At 38.0% G+C, this 16,166-nt stretch overlaps 1 protein-coding gene across 1 annotated transcript; it reads left to right on the top strand.

The window, feature by feature from the left end:
• The first annotated feature begins 63 nt into the window (after positions 1–63).
• On the top strand, positions 64–15,694 carry RBP1 (retinol binding protein 1). Its single transcript, XM_010405406.4, has 4 exons — positions 64–1,031; positions 1,658–1,836; positions 12,135–12,236; positions 15,413–15,694. Exons 1-4 carry the CDS (start codon positions 959–961, stop codon positions 15,464–15,466), a joined length of 408 nt encoding a protein of 135 aa, XP_010403708.1. The 5' UTR covers positions 64–958; the 3' UTR covers positions 15,467–15,694.
• The last annotated feature ends 472 nt before the right edge of the window (positions 15,695–16,166 follow it).

Genomic DNA, 16,166 nt, shown 5'->3' on the forward strand with positions numbered 1-16,166 from the left:
GGACAGACAGTCCTCATCCCCACATTTAAAGTAGGTTTCTTTTCTTCTCTGATCCAGAGTCTTCTATAAGAGCAAGCAACTGCCAAAGCCCCAGAGTAGATAATATATCCAATAGGGACTTCAGCTTTACCATATGAAAACATCTGAGACGCTCAGTATTTGAGCTCTAATGTTAGCAGGAAAAATCCGTGCTCTTCTATGCTGGTTGCCTGTTGTGGTGGTTCAGTGTATTTCATTTCTGACAGAAGTCACTTTCAAAGAATATGAAGTTCTACCTCTGTGTTTCAAAGTTTCTTAACTGAAAGCATTAATTCAGTAGTGATGTAGCATTTATCACTGTACAGAGCTAACCAGTGCTTCTTAATACAAGTGTCCATCTAACTGGTCCTTTTGAGCCCCCAGTTGGTCAAGCAGCTTCCGTGGTGGTTCTCTAGAATTAAGGAGCTTGTGGAACAAGTGAAAGGAGTACCATACACAGGTGGCTTTCACTGAATGAGTCTCTATGATTGTTTTCTTGAAAGAAAGCATAAAGTTGCTGAAACATATTCAAGAAAGAATTTGCCTCAAAAAACGCATAAGCACTTGTATAGCTTTGGCTAATATCCTAAACTAAAGCTATCTGAAAGGGGTTTTTTTTGAGTGGCATGAAAAATGAAGAGTAGTATGATTAAAATGGATTTCCCTTACACAAGCGATATGAAAGGTGAATATTTCATTCATTTTAAACGAAGTCATCCTGTTGTCATTAGAAATCTCAGAGGTTCAGCCTAGTGGAAGGATTTAAAGGCAGCACTTCAACAATAATCAGATTAGAAGGACTTGCATAGCTCCATGGTCTAAAAAATGAGATAAAAGAAACCAGAGTTCAAACTTGCTGCAAAGAAAGGCAGTGAGTTGTGTGGTGCAGAATCAACCCACAGCTCTGAGCCTTTGGTTTTGACAATCACCTGAGTTAGGGATGCCTGCAGACTTCAATGGCTACTGGAAAATGATCAGCAATGACAATTTTGAGGAGTATCTGAAAGCACTGGGTAAGGTTCCCTTCATACTTCTTGAATAAATAATCAATAAATGCCACGTCTCTTATTCTTTACATGAATCTATTTTTTCTTGTACAGTTATAAGTCATTTTTGTGAGAAATATTTTTTTTCAGAAATGCACTTTAAGAATTGCCTTAAGCAAAATTGTTTTGCCTTAAGCAGCCTCTACTTTTTACCATCTTGAAGCTTACATTAATAGGTATTAAACTACATAGCTTGAAGAGGTAAGTGGCAGATTCCAAACATAAAAAAACTCCTATAATTTGAAAAGCAGTAAAATAAAGTTTTTATATTTATTAAAGATTCAATACAGTACTTTATGCAATTCTGTGTGTTTGTATTTGATGTTGTGTTAGTATTTCTATTGGAATAGTGAAGTCTTTATTAACTGTCAAATACAAATGGCATTTTTTAAAGATTCCACATAATCAGAAAATTGAAGCATTAAGTTATTAAAGTTATAAGAATTCAGTTACAGACTTTTTCCGGATGAGAAGGCTGGTTTGAAAAATTTGGACATCTATTTATCTTTGTTCATTTTAGCTCTCCCTAGAAGCGACAAGCTTCTTTTTGTGGAAGACTTTTTTGGATAAAAATAATTTTTTTTCTTTTTCAGATGTAAATGTTGCTGTAAGAAAAATAGCGAACTTGCTAAAGCCTGACAAAGAAATCCTTCAGAACGGAGATCATGTGATCATTAAAACGCTAAGCACTTTTAGAAACTACATCATGGAATTTGATGTAGGGAAGGAGTTTGAGGAGGATTTATCTGGGGTGGATGATCGCAAGTGCATGGTAAGAAGTAGAACTGTAACAGTGGACAGAAAGGAATATTGATAATATGAGGCCTTGCACAGAACACATCTTTTAACCATCCTTGGTGGCTATTCCTGAAATTATTTCTATACTTCTCAGTTTGCCAAGATGTACCTACAGTGTTGAGCATGCCTTTGTATTAGAGGAATGCTGATTTTAATCAGGAGCACAAAGCGATTTTATCAATCAGTGAATAATAATCTCAGGGAAGCTATGCTCGTTTATACTAGGGTATTTGTTAGTCAAAAGGACATCTAGGGTCACTTCCAGAACCTCTTTAATGAGTAAGGTTTTACAGTAGAGGAAATCCACTGATTGCAAGGTCAGGCACTGCTCCCTTAATAAGAATAGCCAAGTGCTTAAAAATTTCCTGAGTGTATTTATTAGAGCACACACTTAACTACCCCACTGGAACAAATCTTACTGAAATGAATAAGCAAACACTGAGGACTTTGTTTTACAATAGCTCTGTCTTATGAGCTCTTTTTGCTTTTTAACTTAGGAATGATAAATATCAATTTACAGGGGAAAAACTTGAGAATAGCAAGTTCTCAGCTATTACTTTGACAGCATGACACTGCCAGTATTCTACAGTGAGGAAGCTGACAAAGAAAATTATCTCAGGAGGGACTCTAGAGGAGGAATCTCATAAAAGAGAATGAATAGGTTTCCATTCTTAAAAAGATAGTGCTATTTAAAACCAATACTTTTCTCTCACACTAAGATTTGCAAATTTGCTTTTGTTCTGATCATGGCAGGAAAGGGAAAAATTGTGAAGACCAGAGAAAAAGAATGGTTGGCTACTGAGTGCCTGAGTCCCTCTGTAGTCCATATTACGGGGGGTGCAAGTTTGATGAGAGTGCAGAATACAAAATTCTCAGAAGGGAGGGGCCTTTGTATTTAGGAAAGTGCCCCAATGGCATAATGTGGTTTTGGCTCCTGGAATGCTGTTAATCAGGATACTGAGGTGCAGATTCACTGAACAGTTACGAGCCCAAGGAAAGATTTAAGACTGAGATGATTGAATTACCATCAAAGACACCAATGCTCAAAACATCTGTTAAAAAGGTTTGGGTGTGCACAGAACTGTCCCTGTCTAAGCATTATCTGTACTTAAATACCACTAAATTCCCATCTAAAGGAGAACTAAACCATCCTCTATGTGGTGGAAAAAAATTTTAACAAGCCAAAATTCTCTAACCTATTTTGCTACATTGAGTGATAAGGGAAAGATTCAAAATGTTAAACCAGAAAGAAGAATCTAGAGAGAGATCATTTTACTCACTACAACAGCTGTTTGATTTGGAGTAGAACCTAGTTCAGCCTACTTTCAAAGGTTACTCAAACATTTATCTATTTACTGTTCAGTGGAAAATGCTTATTCAGCCTTGGAAGCAGAAGGTATCAGCACCTTCTTGCCTGTTACAAACAAACAAACAAAAAACCCAAACAACTAGGGGTAGTCACTGACTCTGACTGAGTTTTTTTTAGGAAGGACTTAGGGATGTAATTCCACCAAAACACCCCAGAGATCTCCGTGTCTCTTTATGGTCTCCAGCTGTAGCTGGACAGTTCAGGTCTCTGACCACTGGTGCTTTATTTGCCCTGTTGCAGCATATCACACTTTATAGTTCAATTTTCTTATTAAACATTTCTTTTCTACATGAGACCTCTGTTTTGTCAACGGCAAAATAGTACATATGAAGTGACTTCAGTCCAAATCTGGTAACCATAATGTCAGGCAAAATAAGCGGCAAAATAACTCCAAAGGTGCAGAAGGAGTCTTGTGAAAGAAGAGTCATGGAGGTTGTAAGAGATACCGGACCACTCCCTGAGTGGTGTTACGAAGAAAACCACCATAAAAGCAAAGGTTGAATATCATTCTTGGTGTTCCATTTGTTCATGTAGAGCTTGTGGAACTGCATGCCATAAATGGCTTAATCATTAATAGTCAACCTGTGTAATGGGAGAGATTGTGAATCAATTATTGTTATTTATATTGTGGACTGAGCAGACCACTGGGCAAGTTTTATCCAAGTAGCTCAATGTATGAGCAGTACAAAGTAACATGGATAAGACAAATTACACATTAAACATTAATCTGTACAGCAGAGCAATCATCAGGAGACCAGCAAAAATAACCGTAGAAGTAATTCATCCTATAAGGATAGATTGTTTTTTCTTTTAATGAAGAATATATCATCTAGCTAGAGTTAACATATCTGTAAAAATAATATCAGCACAGTGAACAGGTTAGATCCCGTGTGTAATTCACTGAAATTGTGTTCACCTTTCAGCTGTAAAACATATCTTTGAGTCAGTCAGCGTAGGATGTAACTACAGTAATTCCAAATCAATACTGTCCGTGAGGAGTAAAGGCTAAAAAGTTTTGCTGATACTTATTTTAGAAGTAAGTTGAAGTTTTGACATTAGGAAAAAATTTACTGTGCATGCAAGAGGAAGACCTTATTGAAACAATTAATACAAAGCCATCTCTGAAAGTATCTCTCATTCATCAGGAGATAGTTGTGCTTCCCTTTTTCACTGTCAGTAATAACCAGTGAAGCTGATGAAACATCTACAATGTGAAATATGTACCAGCACATAAGAACAAGGCACACAAGCCTTCTGTACCTTCACAGTGCAATTTACTTAGTATTTAGTAAAGAAATTATGAAAAAGTTAAGTGAAAAACCTTAAAATGCTGAAACAAAGGCTGAAGATTCACATTGCAAGTCTTTGCATCCAATGAGTCAAAGCAGATTGAGAATTGGATAGCTCAGATGCAAAAATTACTTTCCTAAAATTTTTGTTTTTCTAATCACTTTTCTGCTAAAGTCAGAGAAAACTTTTGCATTATAATTATTCTCTGCTGTTCAGGCATTTGAAAGACTGAATTGCTTTGTCTTACACGATGCAGAATTAATCTCTTTTGGCAGAGACTAAGGGCAAGCAATCTGTTAAAAAATCAAGAAAGATTTTATGTTCTAAATATAGAACAGCAGAATTTCTTGTATAACTGAGAACAGTTGTGTTATAACTGAGTATTTGTCCAGGCATATGAGAGGTGCTTTGGTAACTTAGAACCTTGTGCTCTCTGATACAGTAATTTTCTTCTTCCATTGAAGCAGGGAGTGAAATGACAAAGGACAAAGGCAGGGGATTGGAAAACAGAGAAAACTGCAAGAATTTTAAACTGAAAGTGGGAAATAATACATCTTAACCATTTCATTATCTAAAACTGAATACAAGTGGAATATAACCATGAATAAGTTATCAAGTAGGTGTTCAGGGTTCCTTTTTGGAACTAATAGAACTTCTAGTCATAGTTAAGATTGGCTGGGGTGGGGTAGGATGAGGAGGATTTGGGAGTTGTAGAATTCACATGTCAGATCTATAATACATCTTACCATGTGAAGTGTCAGTTAATGTTTAAAACAGCCACATAAGGACTGTTCACAGACACCTGACTGGCCCTTCTGTGACATGTGACATATCTGACTGAAGGTAGGAAGTTGTTTGAAACTGATCATGGCTCTGTTTTAATTAACAAACGTGCTGAATGTGACACTGATTCCTCTCGAGTTTGTATTCAGGAAAAATGCAGTGGAGTTAGTTGTTCTGGATATAATTTGATTTATACCACTTCAAGGTCAGAATAAAGCCCTGTTACAAAATCACATTCATTAAGCTTATTTAACTATTTAGGCAGGTTCCTCTGTTACACAAATGGAATTCACAGCTGTTAATCTAGTTCAGAGCAGGTTTTGGAATTAAGGCTTTGCTGCCAGAAAAACAACAACCAACAAACAACATTCCAGTACATGGAATTGCAGGAGGGATCTCCCACAGGGTGAGAAGATTCAAAATAAATTGTGGCTGTCTAGCAAGATGCAAGATCAGCAATATGTCTTCACCCGATCCCTCTGATTTAGCTGTTTTATTTCTTTACCCTTCCAGTGCTGCCCTTTTGGGCTTGTGTTTTTTCATGTACTTTGGTGGAACAAGCATTATTCTAGAATCACTGTTGCTGGGGCTTGTCTTCTCTCAGATTTAGTGCCTCCTGTCTCTGTAGTACTGTAATTTCCCCAGCTCCTCATTGGCATAATTACTGATTTTTTATTTTGGGGAAGAGGGAGGTATAATTTAAAAGAGGTAGACTTCATGATAGTTTTTCTGCTGGTATTTCTCACCTTTTACAAACTGCTCTCAACAGGTGAGGAAGAAAAGTCCTCCAGTCAACCTCTTTGAGGCTCCAGAGAGCAGAAGTCCACTCCTGGGTCTATCTCAGGCTCTCTCAGAATGGACTCTGGTCCATTCTGTGCCTCAGTGAGGAGGAGCAGTTTCCTTTTTCCTGCCTTGTTCCACCCTGCTTGCTCCTTTGGCATTACTGTTACTACCTGTAAGTGATGTGCTCAGCACATTTGCACGGTGATAGCAAATGAGATGATCTGAATCTTTTGCTGTATAATTTAAGATGTCATAAACTTCACATTTTGCAGTGCTGGATTAATGTCTAAACCACAAGACTGATTAGAAGCTTTTGAGCTAGTTATTCACAAAATTTCTGCTAGCATACTAAAGTTCTGCAGGGAAGGTGGGTTTGGATAGGTTTAGTATTTCCGCTTTTTGTGAACTCTAAACAGCTCTGAGAGTTATGAATGCAGAAAGTGCAATCAGAAAGAATTAGCTGAAAAGCTGAGAACCAGACTTAACAAATCCAATTTTGAATGACAAACCATTAGTGTTACACACAATTGCATCTTGCTAAAATTACACAGGGGATAAATCAGTTATACCCATTAATTTAAACAGTAAGTGTCTTAGAATCGATTCTGATCTTTGCACAGAGTGAATAGGATGCGACAGGTTTTACTTTTTTTTCTGGCATGGGATATGCACAAGTTTTCCTATTTTTGTATTGTTTGTATACAATTTTATTTCAGTGAGAAAAAAATCCACCATTCCTAAGAAATAAAACAATATGCACTGTCTAAAATATTGTCCTCCTCCTCCCACATATTGTCAGCTGCATAGCCTGGAGCTTTTGCACATTTACTTTCCTGCTCCCTGGAACATACCTCTAGTCTTCACTTTCCTCTGTTGCCCTTATTAGCAAGGATTCAAAATAAGAAATTCGAACATTAAGACCTGATCCTATCTGACAACAGCTTACCTTTCATCTAAAATTTTTCAGTACAATCCTAAGCCTCTTTTCTAGCAATGCTGCCACTGGAGATGCTGACAATGACAGAAGCAAAGAAGACTTTGCCATGACTGAGCTACAGCATGGCTAAATAGGTTCAGCCTTTGTCCAGCACCAGTATCTGGAGATAAAGCCCAGGAATCCTTCCAGGAAATGCTCTGTTGGGTTTGTTGTTTTCTCGGTAGTTTCTCTCTCTGTGGCTGAACTTCCAGATGCAGATGTGATGAGATAAAAGGGGTTTCAGGGTGGAGAGGTGACAAAGCTCGCCAAGGCTGTATTCCCCTGGGAGCAGCCTTCTGCACAGAGGCCATAGGGAGTGATCACATGGCAGAATTCCCCCCTTGCAGCTATTTGTCTGTGGCATCAAGGTTAGTTTATTCTATCAATACTTCATGTTTTCCCAAAAAAACTGCTTACAGGAGGTTTTTATATCACTTTGATACTAAGTACAGATGAAATGGTTTATCTTGAGAAGCTATTAAATACTTTGTTGGATATATTACCGTGTTTTACCAAAAGTTCTAGGATATTTTCTTTGGTGTTATTTACAAGACACAGCTCGAATTGGATTTTTCTGTTTCATCTGACCTAAAAAAATGACTTTCCATTTTTTAATCCTTCTTAGATCAGAATTACAGTTGTAAAATGGCCTGTCATTCTCCCAAGCAGAGAATTACTGGATTGAGATGGGAGTGTGTCGTGCACTCATAGCTTTGCAGTCATTTGGTGCTCCATATATAGAGGCAACACTCTGAGGGAAGCAGGAGAAAAATAGAACTGGTACTGCTGTGTTTCTCCTACAGATAGGAAATCAATAATATATTTTTGATGAAAGGTGGTAGGTACAATTCATACTTATAAAGGCAATGTGTCAAAAATCTATGTAGCATTAACAAAAAATGTTCATTAACTACTTTGAAAAAAGTTATTTTCTTCCATTGATCTGTAAAATACATTCTGTACCTTCAATTGCTGAGCGCCTGACCCAAGCAGGCACACAGGAATTGCCAGCAGGGGAATGAGAAACATTGTGCAGAGCCAGCACCAAACATCTTTGCACTTAGACCTTACTGGGAAATGCAAAGTACTCTGACAACATGTTTGATGACTATTTCAGTAAATTACAAAGATCATTATCTCTGGCTGTGGGTCAGTATGATTTGCCACTGGAAGCTGAAATAGTGCCAGATTTCACTACGGTTACTGCTACTAAAGAAAAAGCAGATACGTAGTCAATAATTTGTTTGGGATTTACTTAATATTTCATTTAATAAATCTACCTCATCTCATAGATGGAAACAGTAATGAGAATACTTTAATTATAATTTCCTCCAGCTTTAATATTCAGGAAGATCCAGGTAGTGCTATGCATATAAATTTAAATCTTCATAACACATAAAGATTAAATCACTAAAAAAAGTATGTGGGCGCCCAAGTAATAAGAGAATATCAAAGCACACAAAAAGTGAAAGACTACAGAAACCATACCATAAAACTAAAGAGAATTTGAACTTTTTTTCTGTTCTCAGGCTTCAAATGCTTTTTCACTTCCCAGAGGAGCTCCATTCTCTAGTATTACACCTCAAGAATAAAGTGTACACAATCTGAAAAATGTGCAATATTGGTGGTTGGAATTTTTGAGAAGAGTTAAATTGAGGCAAGACTCCCTGTTTTTTACCTCACTCCGTTACCTTTCCATGCATTCCTTTAGTACTGTTAATAGCACTGTTGACTAATTGCACTCATCACCATTTTCTATTGAAGTTTCCTACAGAATTACATGCACTTGACTTAGGAAGTGTTCACCTTAGGTTTAAGTATGATCCGGTGGTAAGTAAGCAAGATACAAACTTGCTTATGGTGAACTAGATTATGTACTATGTAGTGGAAAGGCATAAACAATGTCTTCCATTTATTATGCAAGTAGTACAAGATGCTTGAAAAGACAGTCTTCAGTTTTAGAGAAATACTCCATTTTCAACTAGTTGGTTCTGTTACTGGAAACTGCCGCTTTCCAGAGTCTTCTGAGTTTGTCTACCTCTCCTCCTCTTATGGAAGAGGATAAAGAATAGGAGCTGTCTGCCAGGGCCTGCCATGTCCACCAAAGCCTGGCAAAGATTTTCAGTCATTCCGGGTCAGTGGCAGTAGCTCGGCCTCTGTAATAAGGCAGACCTTAGGTAATGCTATTACCAAAATGGGGGCAAACAAGGTCAATTACAAAGGCATACTTTTCTAAGAAAAGTAGCTTTACATAAAAGGTAAAGTGTTTCTTTATCTTGAGAGTGTGTACCAGGAGAGCAAAATAGGAGGAACCAAAGGGTCATACAGAACTGCCTTAGCAGTCTACAAGTGCTTGGCTCCTGATTATACCGTGGCGATATCCTGATCCAGTCTTCAAAAATAAATACTTGCTCTTAGATACAGCAAGAGAGATTATATGTACAGCATTTGCCCTGCAGTATTTCTGGAGTATTATTTTTATATTCTAATTCAAATATTTTGGAATGTTGTAAAGCAAGCATTGCTCTGGTTTAGGTGTTGTAGAGGGTGGAATGTTCGCAGCAGCCAGTGCACATTAACAGCCAGAGCAACTTCAACCTCGACTAACACTGTGTGTGGAAGGACGTGTTTCAATCTGACTTGAAAGAGAATTTTGTATCTTGTGTATTAGTTTAATAAAAGAGACATTGAGACATTACAGTTTGACCTAAAGAAAGGATACAGATGCCACTGATTAATCTTACTGTCATAAAGTGGTTGTTCCTGCTAACAAAGAAAATGACATTATGTTCTCTTGCAATACATTCTGCCCTTTATAACCTTCAGAGCAAAATAGCTACATACAGAAATCCGAAATTGTATGGTTTACTCATATCCCCTCAGTATTTATATTTCTCAAAGGGAATGCAGAGGATACCTGAGAATATTGTGTGATAAGACAGCTTGGTTAATGTCTGTGGGTTTACACTCTTCGTGGTTATCATCAAATTGCAAAAAGCAATATCTAATCTTGACTGGAAAAACAACAAATCCTGAGAAAAAAAGTTTGTTGTTTTCTGAGATGAAACAATTTCAATCACCCTTGGAGGCTAAAAAGTTAACATTTCCTTGTGCTGCTACAAATATTTCTCTATTTCCCCCAAGTGTACTAAGTCAGTGAATATTATCGCGTGTGATAACATTCACAACTGACTTTGAACATTAGTAGGATTAATAAAGTTGGATCCTACTTTATCATGGTATATTGCCTCTGAATTCACATATAAGCCCACAAAATTTAACTATTAAGCTAGACTAAAGATTAAACTATGCTGAGCTAATACTCAGTGGATACAAATAAGTGCAGTTACTAAGCAAAGTTGCACATACAAATGCTTCATTCCACAGTATCCCTCACATCTACAAATCGTCATTCTTTTTCTGTTATATTCATTTTTTAGAATCAGAAATCCGTAGATATGGTACCATATAAATTAGACATTATTCGCTTTGACTACTATTATTTGTTATCTTGTATCTTTTCAGTGGATGTCTGCAGATTCAGATATGGGAAAGGATTTAGGTTATGGTGACCACAGCTTTAACTACAGCTTTACCCAAATGTGTTGTTCCTTCCTGCATTAGCATTTTTTGTATTTAAAGGATATGGTTTCATAAAATGTTATCTACTGCTTGGTTTAAATACATCACTTTACAAAAGAGAACAGAAGAATTTGTGAATGCATTTTCTAAATTAGAGAGATTTTTAGCAAGAACACATGAGTTAGTCTTTCAGAGCCCCCATGTGGTGCAGACAGACTGATGGGATCAATACTATTGCCTTGCCTATCATTATCTATCCTGGCACTCTTTGTAGTGATTCATTTTCCATGCTTGTGTAGTCTAAAGCTTCCCACAGGAGGAGGCTGCTGCCTGCACTCATTCAAAGATAGTGGCTGTCATGGTTATCATTTAAGAATTAATTGTTTGTGACATACACAGATTAAATAAATAGGACTGGATAGTTTTTGAGTGTTGAACTGGTTTTAATTACCAGAAGGAAAAATGTAGGCTGACTTCTTCCCTAGAAACTACACAGGATGGATGCAGTAAATGTCCTTTAATGGCAAATCAGAATTCATCATCTCTCCATATCTGACTACTGATGCAAGCAGTGGCTGAAGACTTTTACAAGGTAGACAGTAATTCTATATTTAGTCCTCAGAGTCCCATCAAACAAGCTGATTTAAAAGCCATGTGCTAATATTGTTACACTATCCTCATGGAGCACAAACTGTCACTGCTCTTCCCTCTTTAAATATTTTACAGAGCACTGCTTCTCTTTATCTTAGGGGGATGTGAAAGGCAAATTTTCAGTAAATGCTAACCAGAGTAACAAGCTGTAGGATGCACTGTCCTACATTTAAGGAGTTTTATGAATCAGGTTTTACTGAACCACTCAGGACAGCACCAATATTCACAAAAGTGCAGTGTTGGTTACTGCACCTGACTCTTGACTTACTCTGCCAGTCCCGGTTCAACTAGTTCCCCAGCCTCAGTTGCAAAAAGCAGGATGCTGGCAAAGTTCCCAACTTGCTGATACTTCCAAACCACTCTGCTTGATGAAGGAAGGCAGATTGAGACATGAGGAAAAACCAGCTCAGTATTCAAAAGCTTTGTTCATCCATAGTGCCAGTAAATGGGAATTTTTTCAGGTAGAGCACCTGGGGAATCACGGTGGAAAAAAACAAACTGGATCTTATGTTTTCAGCTCCTTTTGCAAATACAGTGCTAGGCTGCAGGGCTCTTCTGCTGCTGTATTTTTCAGCAGGGAGAGAGGAGTGTGTTCTTACACAATGATTTTGATGGTATTTTTTCTTGCTTTATCTCATCCCTCCAGTTTTTGGCAGGCAGTTGGGCAGCAACTTTCTGTTCAAGCTCATTTATTTTGTAATTATCCTAAGTGGTACAACACTCTACAATCATTCTTTTTATGAGATACACTAATCATTAGAGATAAGTCTTGCTTCACAGAAACTAATCCCAATATCAGAGAATATTACAGTAATACCAAACATGTCTGTTTTGTTAGACTACCGTGTCTTGGGATGGAGATAAGCTGCTTTGTGTACAGAATGGAGAGAAAGAAGGCCGTGGTTGGACCCAGTGGATTGAAGGAGATGAAATGCACCTGGTAAGATCATGTAAGAGGTTTTGAATGCCACTCTATTAAAACAGTTAGATAAAACACAGCAGGGAATGTGCTATGTTATTTTGGCTTACTTTGACATAATTATGTATTGGTGCAGCATTTGACTTGTTTCTAAAGCAACAATTTCATTTGGAGCCATTATGTTTTTATGTCCCTTACAAAGCCTGACAGTTTCAAATGTTCTTTCTGTGTTCAGTGTCTGTCCAGACACACCAGGCTGAAACGTTCACACAAGGAAGACATTTAACAGAATGTCCCTCACACAGTCTGTAAAATACTCAGTATGTGAGCTGTGAAACTGAGCACCCAACAATAAAGGAAAAATACACCATTCTTCTTTTAAAATAATTACAGGCCACACTGCATTATAGTCTAGAGAACTAAAACAGCAATTAAGTTTTTGAAATTGATGTTTGTTCAGATCATCATTTTTATCTTTCTAAATTAACAGGACCTGAAAGAAGATTCCTATTCTTTTTTCCTATAACTCTTTATAGCATCCTCACTCTCTCATCAGTGTGGGTAAAAGGCAGTCTTCCTGCTGAGATAATAAACTCCAAACTCCATTTCTCTTCACTGTGCAGTACTATTAGCATTCGGCAATCTAAATGGATATCCTCTAAATGTTCAAATCAGTAGCAGAGTTATGAAGTCTTTGCAGAAGTACCTCAAGCCCCTTATTAATAAACATAATTTTGAGAAAGTATTGGAGGTCCCAGAATCCAGTTTAGGAAAGGAATGTATGTGACAGGTCTTACCATCTGGACTTGACGCAGCACAGGTAGGGAGAAAGTTGCTGTGTAAGTGATGAATTTATAGATGAGGCCATGGGCTCACCTAAAGGAGGGGAGGAAGCATTAAAAAGGAGATGCCCAAATTTCCTGTGCATACACTTTCCCTCCATGAAGCATTTTTCAGTATTTCCACACTGCCTCCCAGCTGCACACCAGGCATCAGCCCTTTCAAGTTCTCTGCTGGCAAACCGGTCTCAATTACCCATTACAACACCTGGCCTAGAAGTTCAGCTTCCACCTGGCTGCTCTCAGTCATACACAGCTGTGCATTCCTCTCTGCACATATATAAACAGCAGCACCAGTTGCTCTTGGATTTCTCTGGACTGGCATCCTGGTTTCTGGCCCTTGCTAGCTCCCAGGCATTATCTCTTCCCATCTTCTGTCCCCAACATCAATTCCTTTAGCCCTGGTCTCTGCTATCCTTACTCTGATTCCTGTTCTAGCCACACAACCTGGCCATGGAGCTCCATGCCCAGACCACTTTCTATACTTGTCCCTTTCAGGAGGTTGATTTTAAAAGTCAGAAACTGAGATTCAGTTGCTCAAATACGTGTGTCTACTGCAAGTTAAGGTAGCTCAGGGTAATCTAACTGCTCTGATGCTGCTTTTCAGAAGGCTGGGAAGAATTCTGGATCATACCTGCCAGCTCATGCGTTCACTCATTGGCACTTGGACAATTTGCCACAACCTGTCTCTCATGTACACAGAAGTCAGTACAAAAGTAATTCATGCAAAGGAAGTAACCAAGCACTTTAGAGCCCGCTCCTCAATATTTCAATTTTCTCACTTCTTGTATTTCATAAACTTCAGAAGATGTCCTTTTTATTTCTCTAATCCTTGTTAATGCAACTCTCTCGATTAAAAATACAGTGAAGAGTCCCCTTTAATATCTTGTTTTGACCAGCTAAGATTACTAGGTCCTGTACTTTTGAGAGTGCTTTGATACAATGAGCAGTTACCTTTAAAGCATTGATACTTCAATAGCTTTATGATCCTACTGAACTTTACTCAAAGAGCCAAGTGTTAATTTATTCTTGTCACAGTTCTGCAGGGAGTGGGACCACATCCTTTAGTAGTTTATCGCTTCCTATTTTCTTCATTTCATTCTGTGGTCTGTACTCTGTAGTTCTTTTTAGATTTTCTTTTATGTGAGTGACTTATTTGACCATTCCCCATTTCCTTTTGTGTTTTATTGCCCTTTTCTATTGTATTGATTGCTTCTGCTCCATAGTTTTTGTCACTGTCAGCAGATCTCTCAGCCCTTACTGCACACTCCTCCTTCTGGGTTACCTCTCCAGTAGTGAACAAAACAGGTCCTAACTGAAGTCACTGGATCAATCTGTTGTTCCACCAATTCAGCATGAAGCACTTTCTCTTACTGGGGTCTAGCAACATATGTCGATTAAGGTTATTGACCTAGTTTAAGGTTTCTTAAAATCATTTTATCAAAGTCCCCCATAAGAAATGTGCATAACTTCCTCAAAATATTCTGGGAGCTTTATTAAAAGCCTCATCTTGAACTGGAAAGTGCATCTCTTCTAGGTCATACATAATCATTGTCTTTATGTCCCTTACGAGCTTCCACACTATTTTTTCTTGCACCTAAACCAGTTGCCACAGGCACACATCCCAGGCACACACCTGTGTACACTTCTCAGGTTAAACTTAAGGAGTTTCAGGAACAGAGGTGGGTAAACAGGCAAACAGCAGCAGTCTCACAAATCCGAGCCCAAGATGTAAACACTGCCCCTACTTATGCCCAGCTCACAGCAATCCAAAGATTAGCAAGGGGGTTTTTGAAGAGCTCTTGTGGAACACAAAGGAACAGCATTATGCATCCAGTGTGGTCAGGCTCAGTCACACCTCACTGCTGTGCTGGTTGATAGACCTGGGTCAAATATTCTGTACAGTTACCTGCCTTTTGTAGCCATGATCTCTGTGTTGCCAAAGTGGATCCTGATTTCTGAATTTGTAGGTTTGAGCTACCAGTCATCACCACACAGATTCAGAACTGGTGAGGTAAATCCATCCCCACTTCCTTATGTATCCAAAACAGAGAATTCCCATTTCAAAGACGTAAAGCAGTTGTATACACTGCAAATAGAGAATAGTGCACCAGGAACATATTTGGCCCTTTAAGATCTGAGACCCCAAAATAACTTCCCTTACTCCACCTTTTAGCAGAAGACAAATCCAAACCAGATGGCTTCTTTTAGGATGAAAAGCAGGCTAAAATATAGACAAGCCACCCAATCTAATTTAGTAGAAAATTGTGAACTCAAATTAAGCTGGACTTACACGTGAATCTATAATGTTTGTGTCCTAAATAAAAGTTGTGGGTTTTAATTATTTTTTCTTCCTAGGAAATAAGAGTGTGTGGAGTCACATGTAAGCAGGTCTTTAAGAAGGTACAGTGAGCCTACTGCTGCTACAGGAGAGAAGAACAATAGAATTTACAGACTTGACACCAACTCTCCAAATGCTAGTACTGAACATCATCAGTGACAAGAGCAAACACAGAAATGAAGACCACATTAGAGCTGTATAGTTAGAATAAAATATTTTTAGGAAATAACTTTGAAAAAAAATGACTGCAAATAAAACTATTTTTAGAAATGCCAATTAAACATACTAAACTCTATAAATGTGTGCATACCATAATTCTTGACTATACCAAAAAAGGACTGTTAGGTATAAAACAAGATGCTGGAGTTTTAGACTTTGTAAGCTACTTTTTTACTCTCCATAGACATCACCCTTTCAGAGCCTTAGCAAGGGGCTTCCAGATAGCCTTGTTTTCAAATGTTGAACTGCAGTTTCAGGGAAGCAAATGAGAGCTGTAGGGTGCAGCTTGCACCTAAATCCTGATTTCACTGAAGCCAGTAAGAATGTTACCATTAGGTCCAGTGGAGTAGCACTGTACTGGAAGCGTTCCATCAAAAATAAAAACCTGATCTCTCGAAATGAGTTAATTTATGGATCAATACTTTGGAAAAACAGTGCTTATAAAACCATGGCTAAGGGGCAATTCTTTTCCAAATGCTTTAGCCAATATCTGCCCATGCATTTTTTTTTTTCTAAAAAGCTTTTCTTAGAAACTAAGAGTAAGATCATAGC

Source organism: Corvus cornix, chromosome 9 (assembly GCF_000738735.6).
Source record: "Corvus cornix cornix isolate S_Up_H32 chromosome 9, ASM73873v5, whole genome shotgun sequence".
NCBI classification, from domain to species: Eukaryota; Metazoa; Chordata; class Aves; order Passeriformes; family Corvidae; genus Corvus; species Corvus cornix.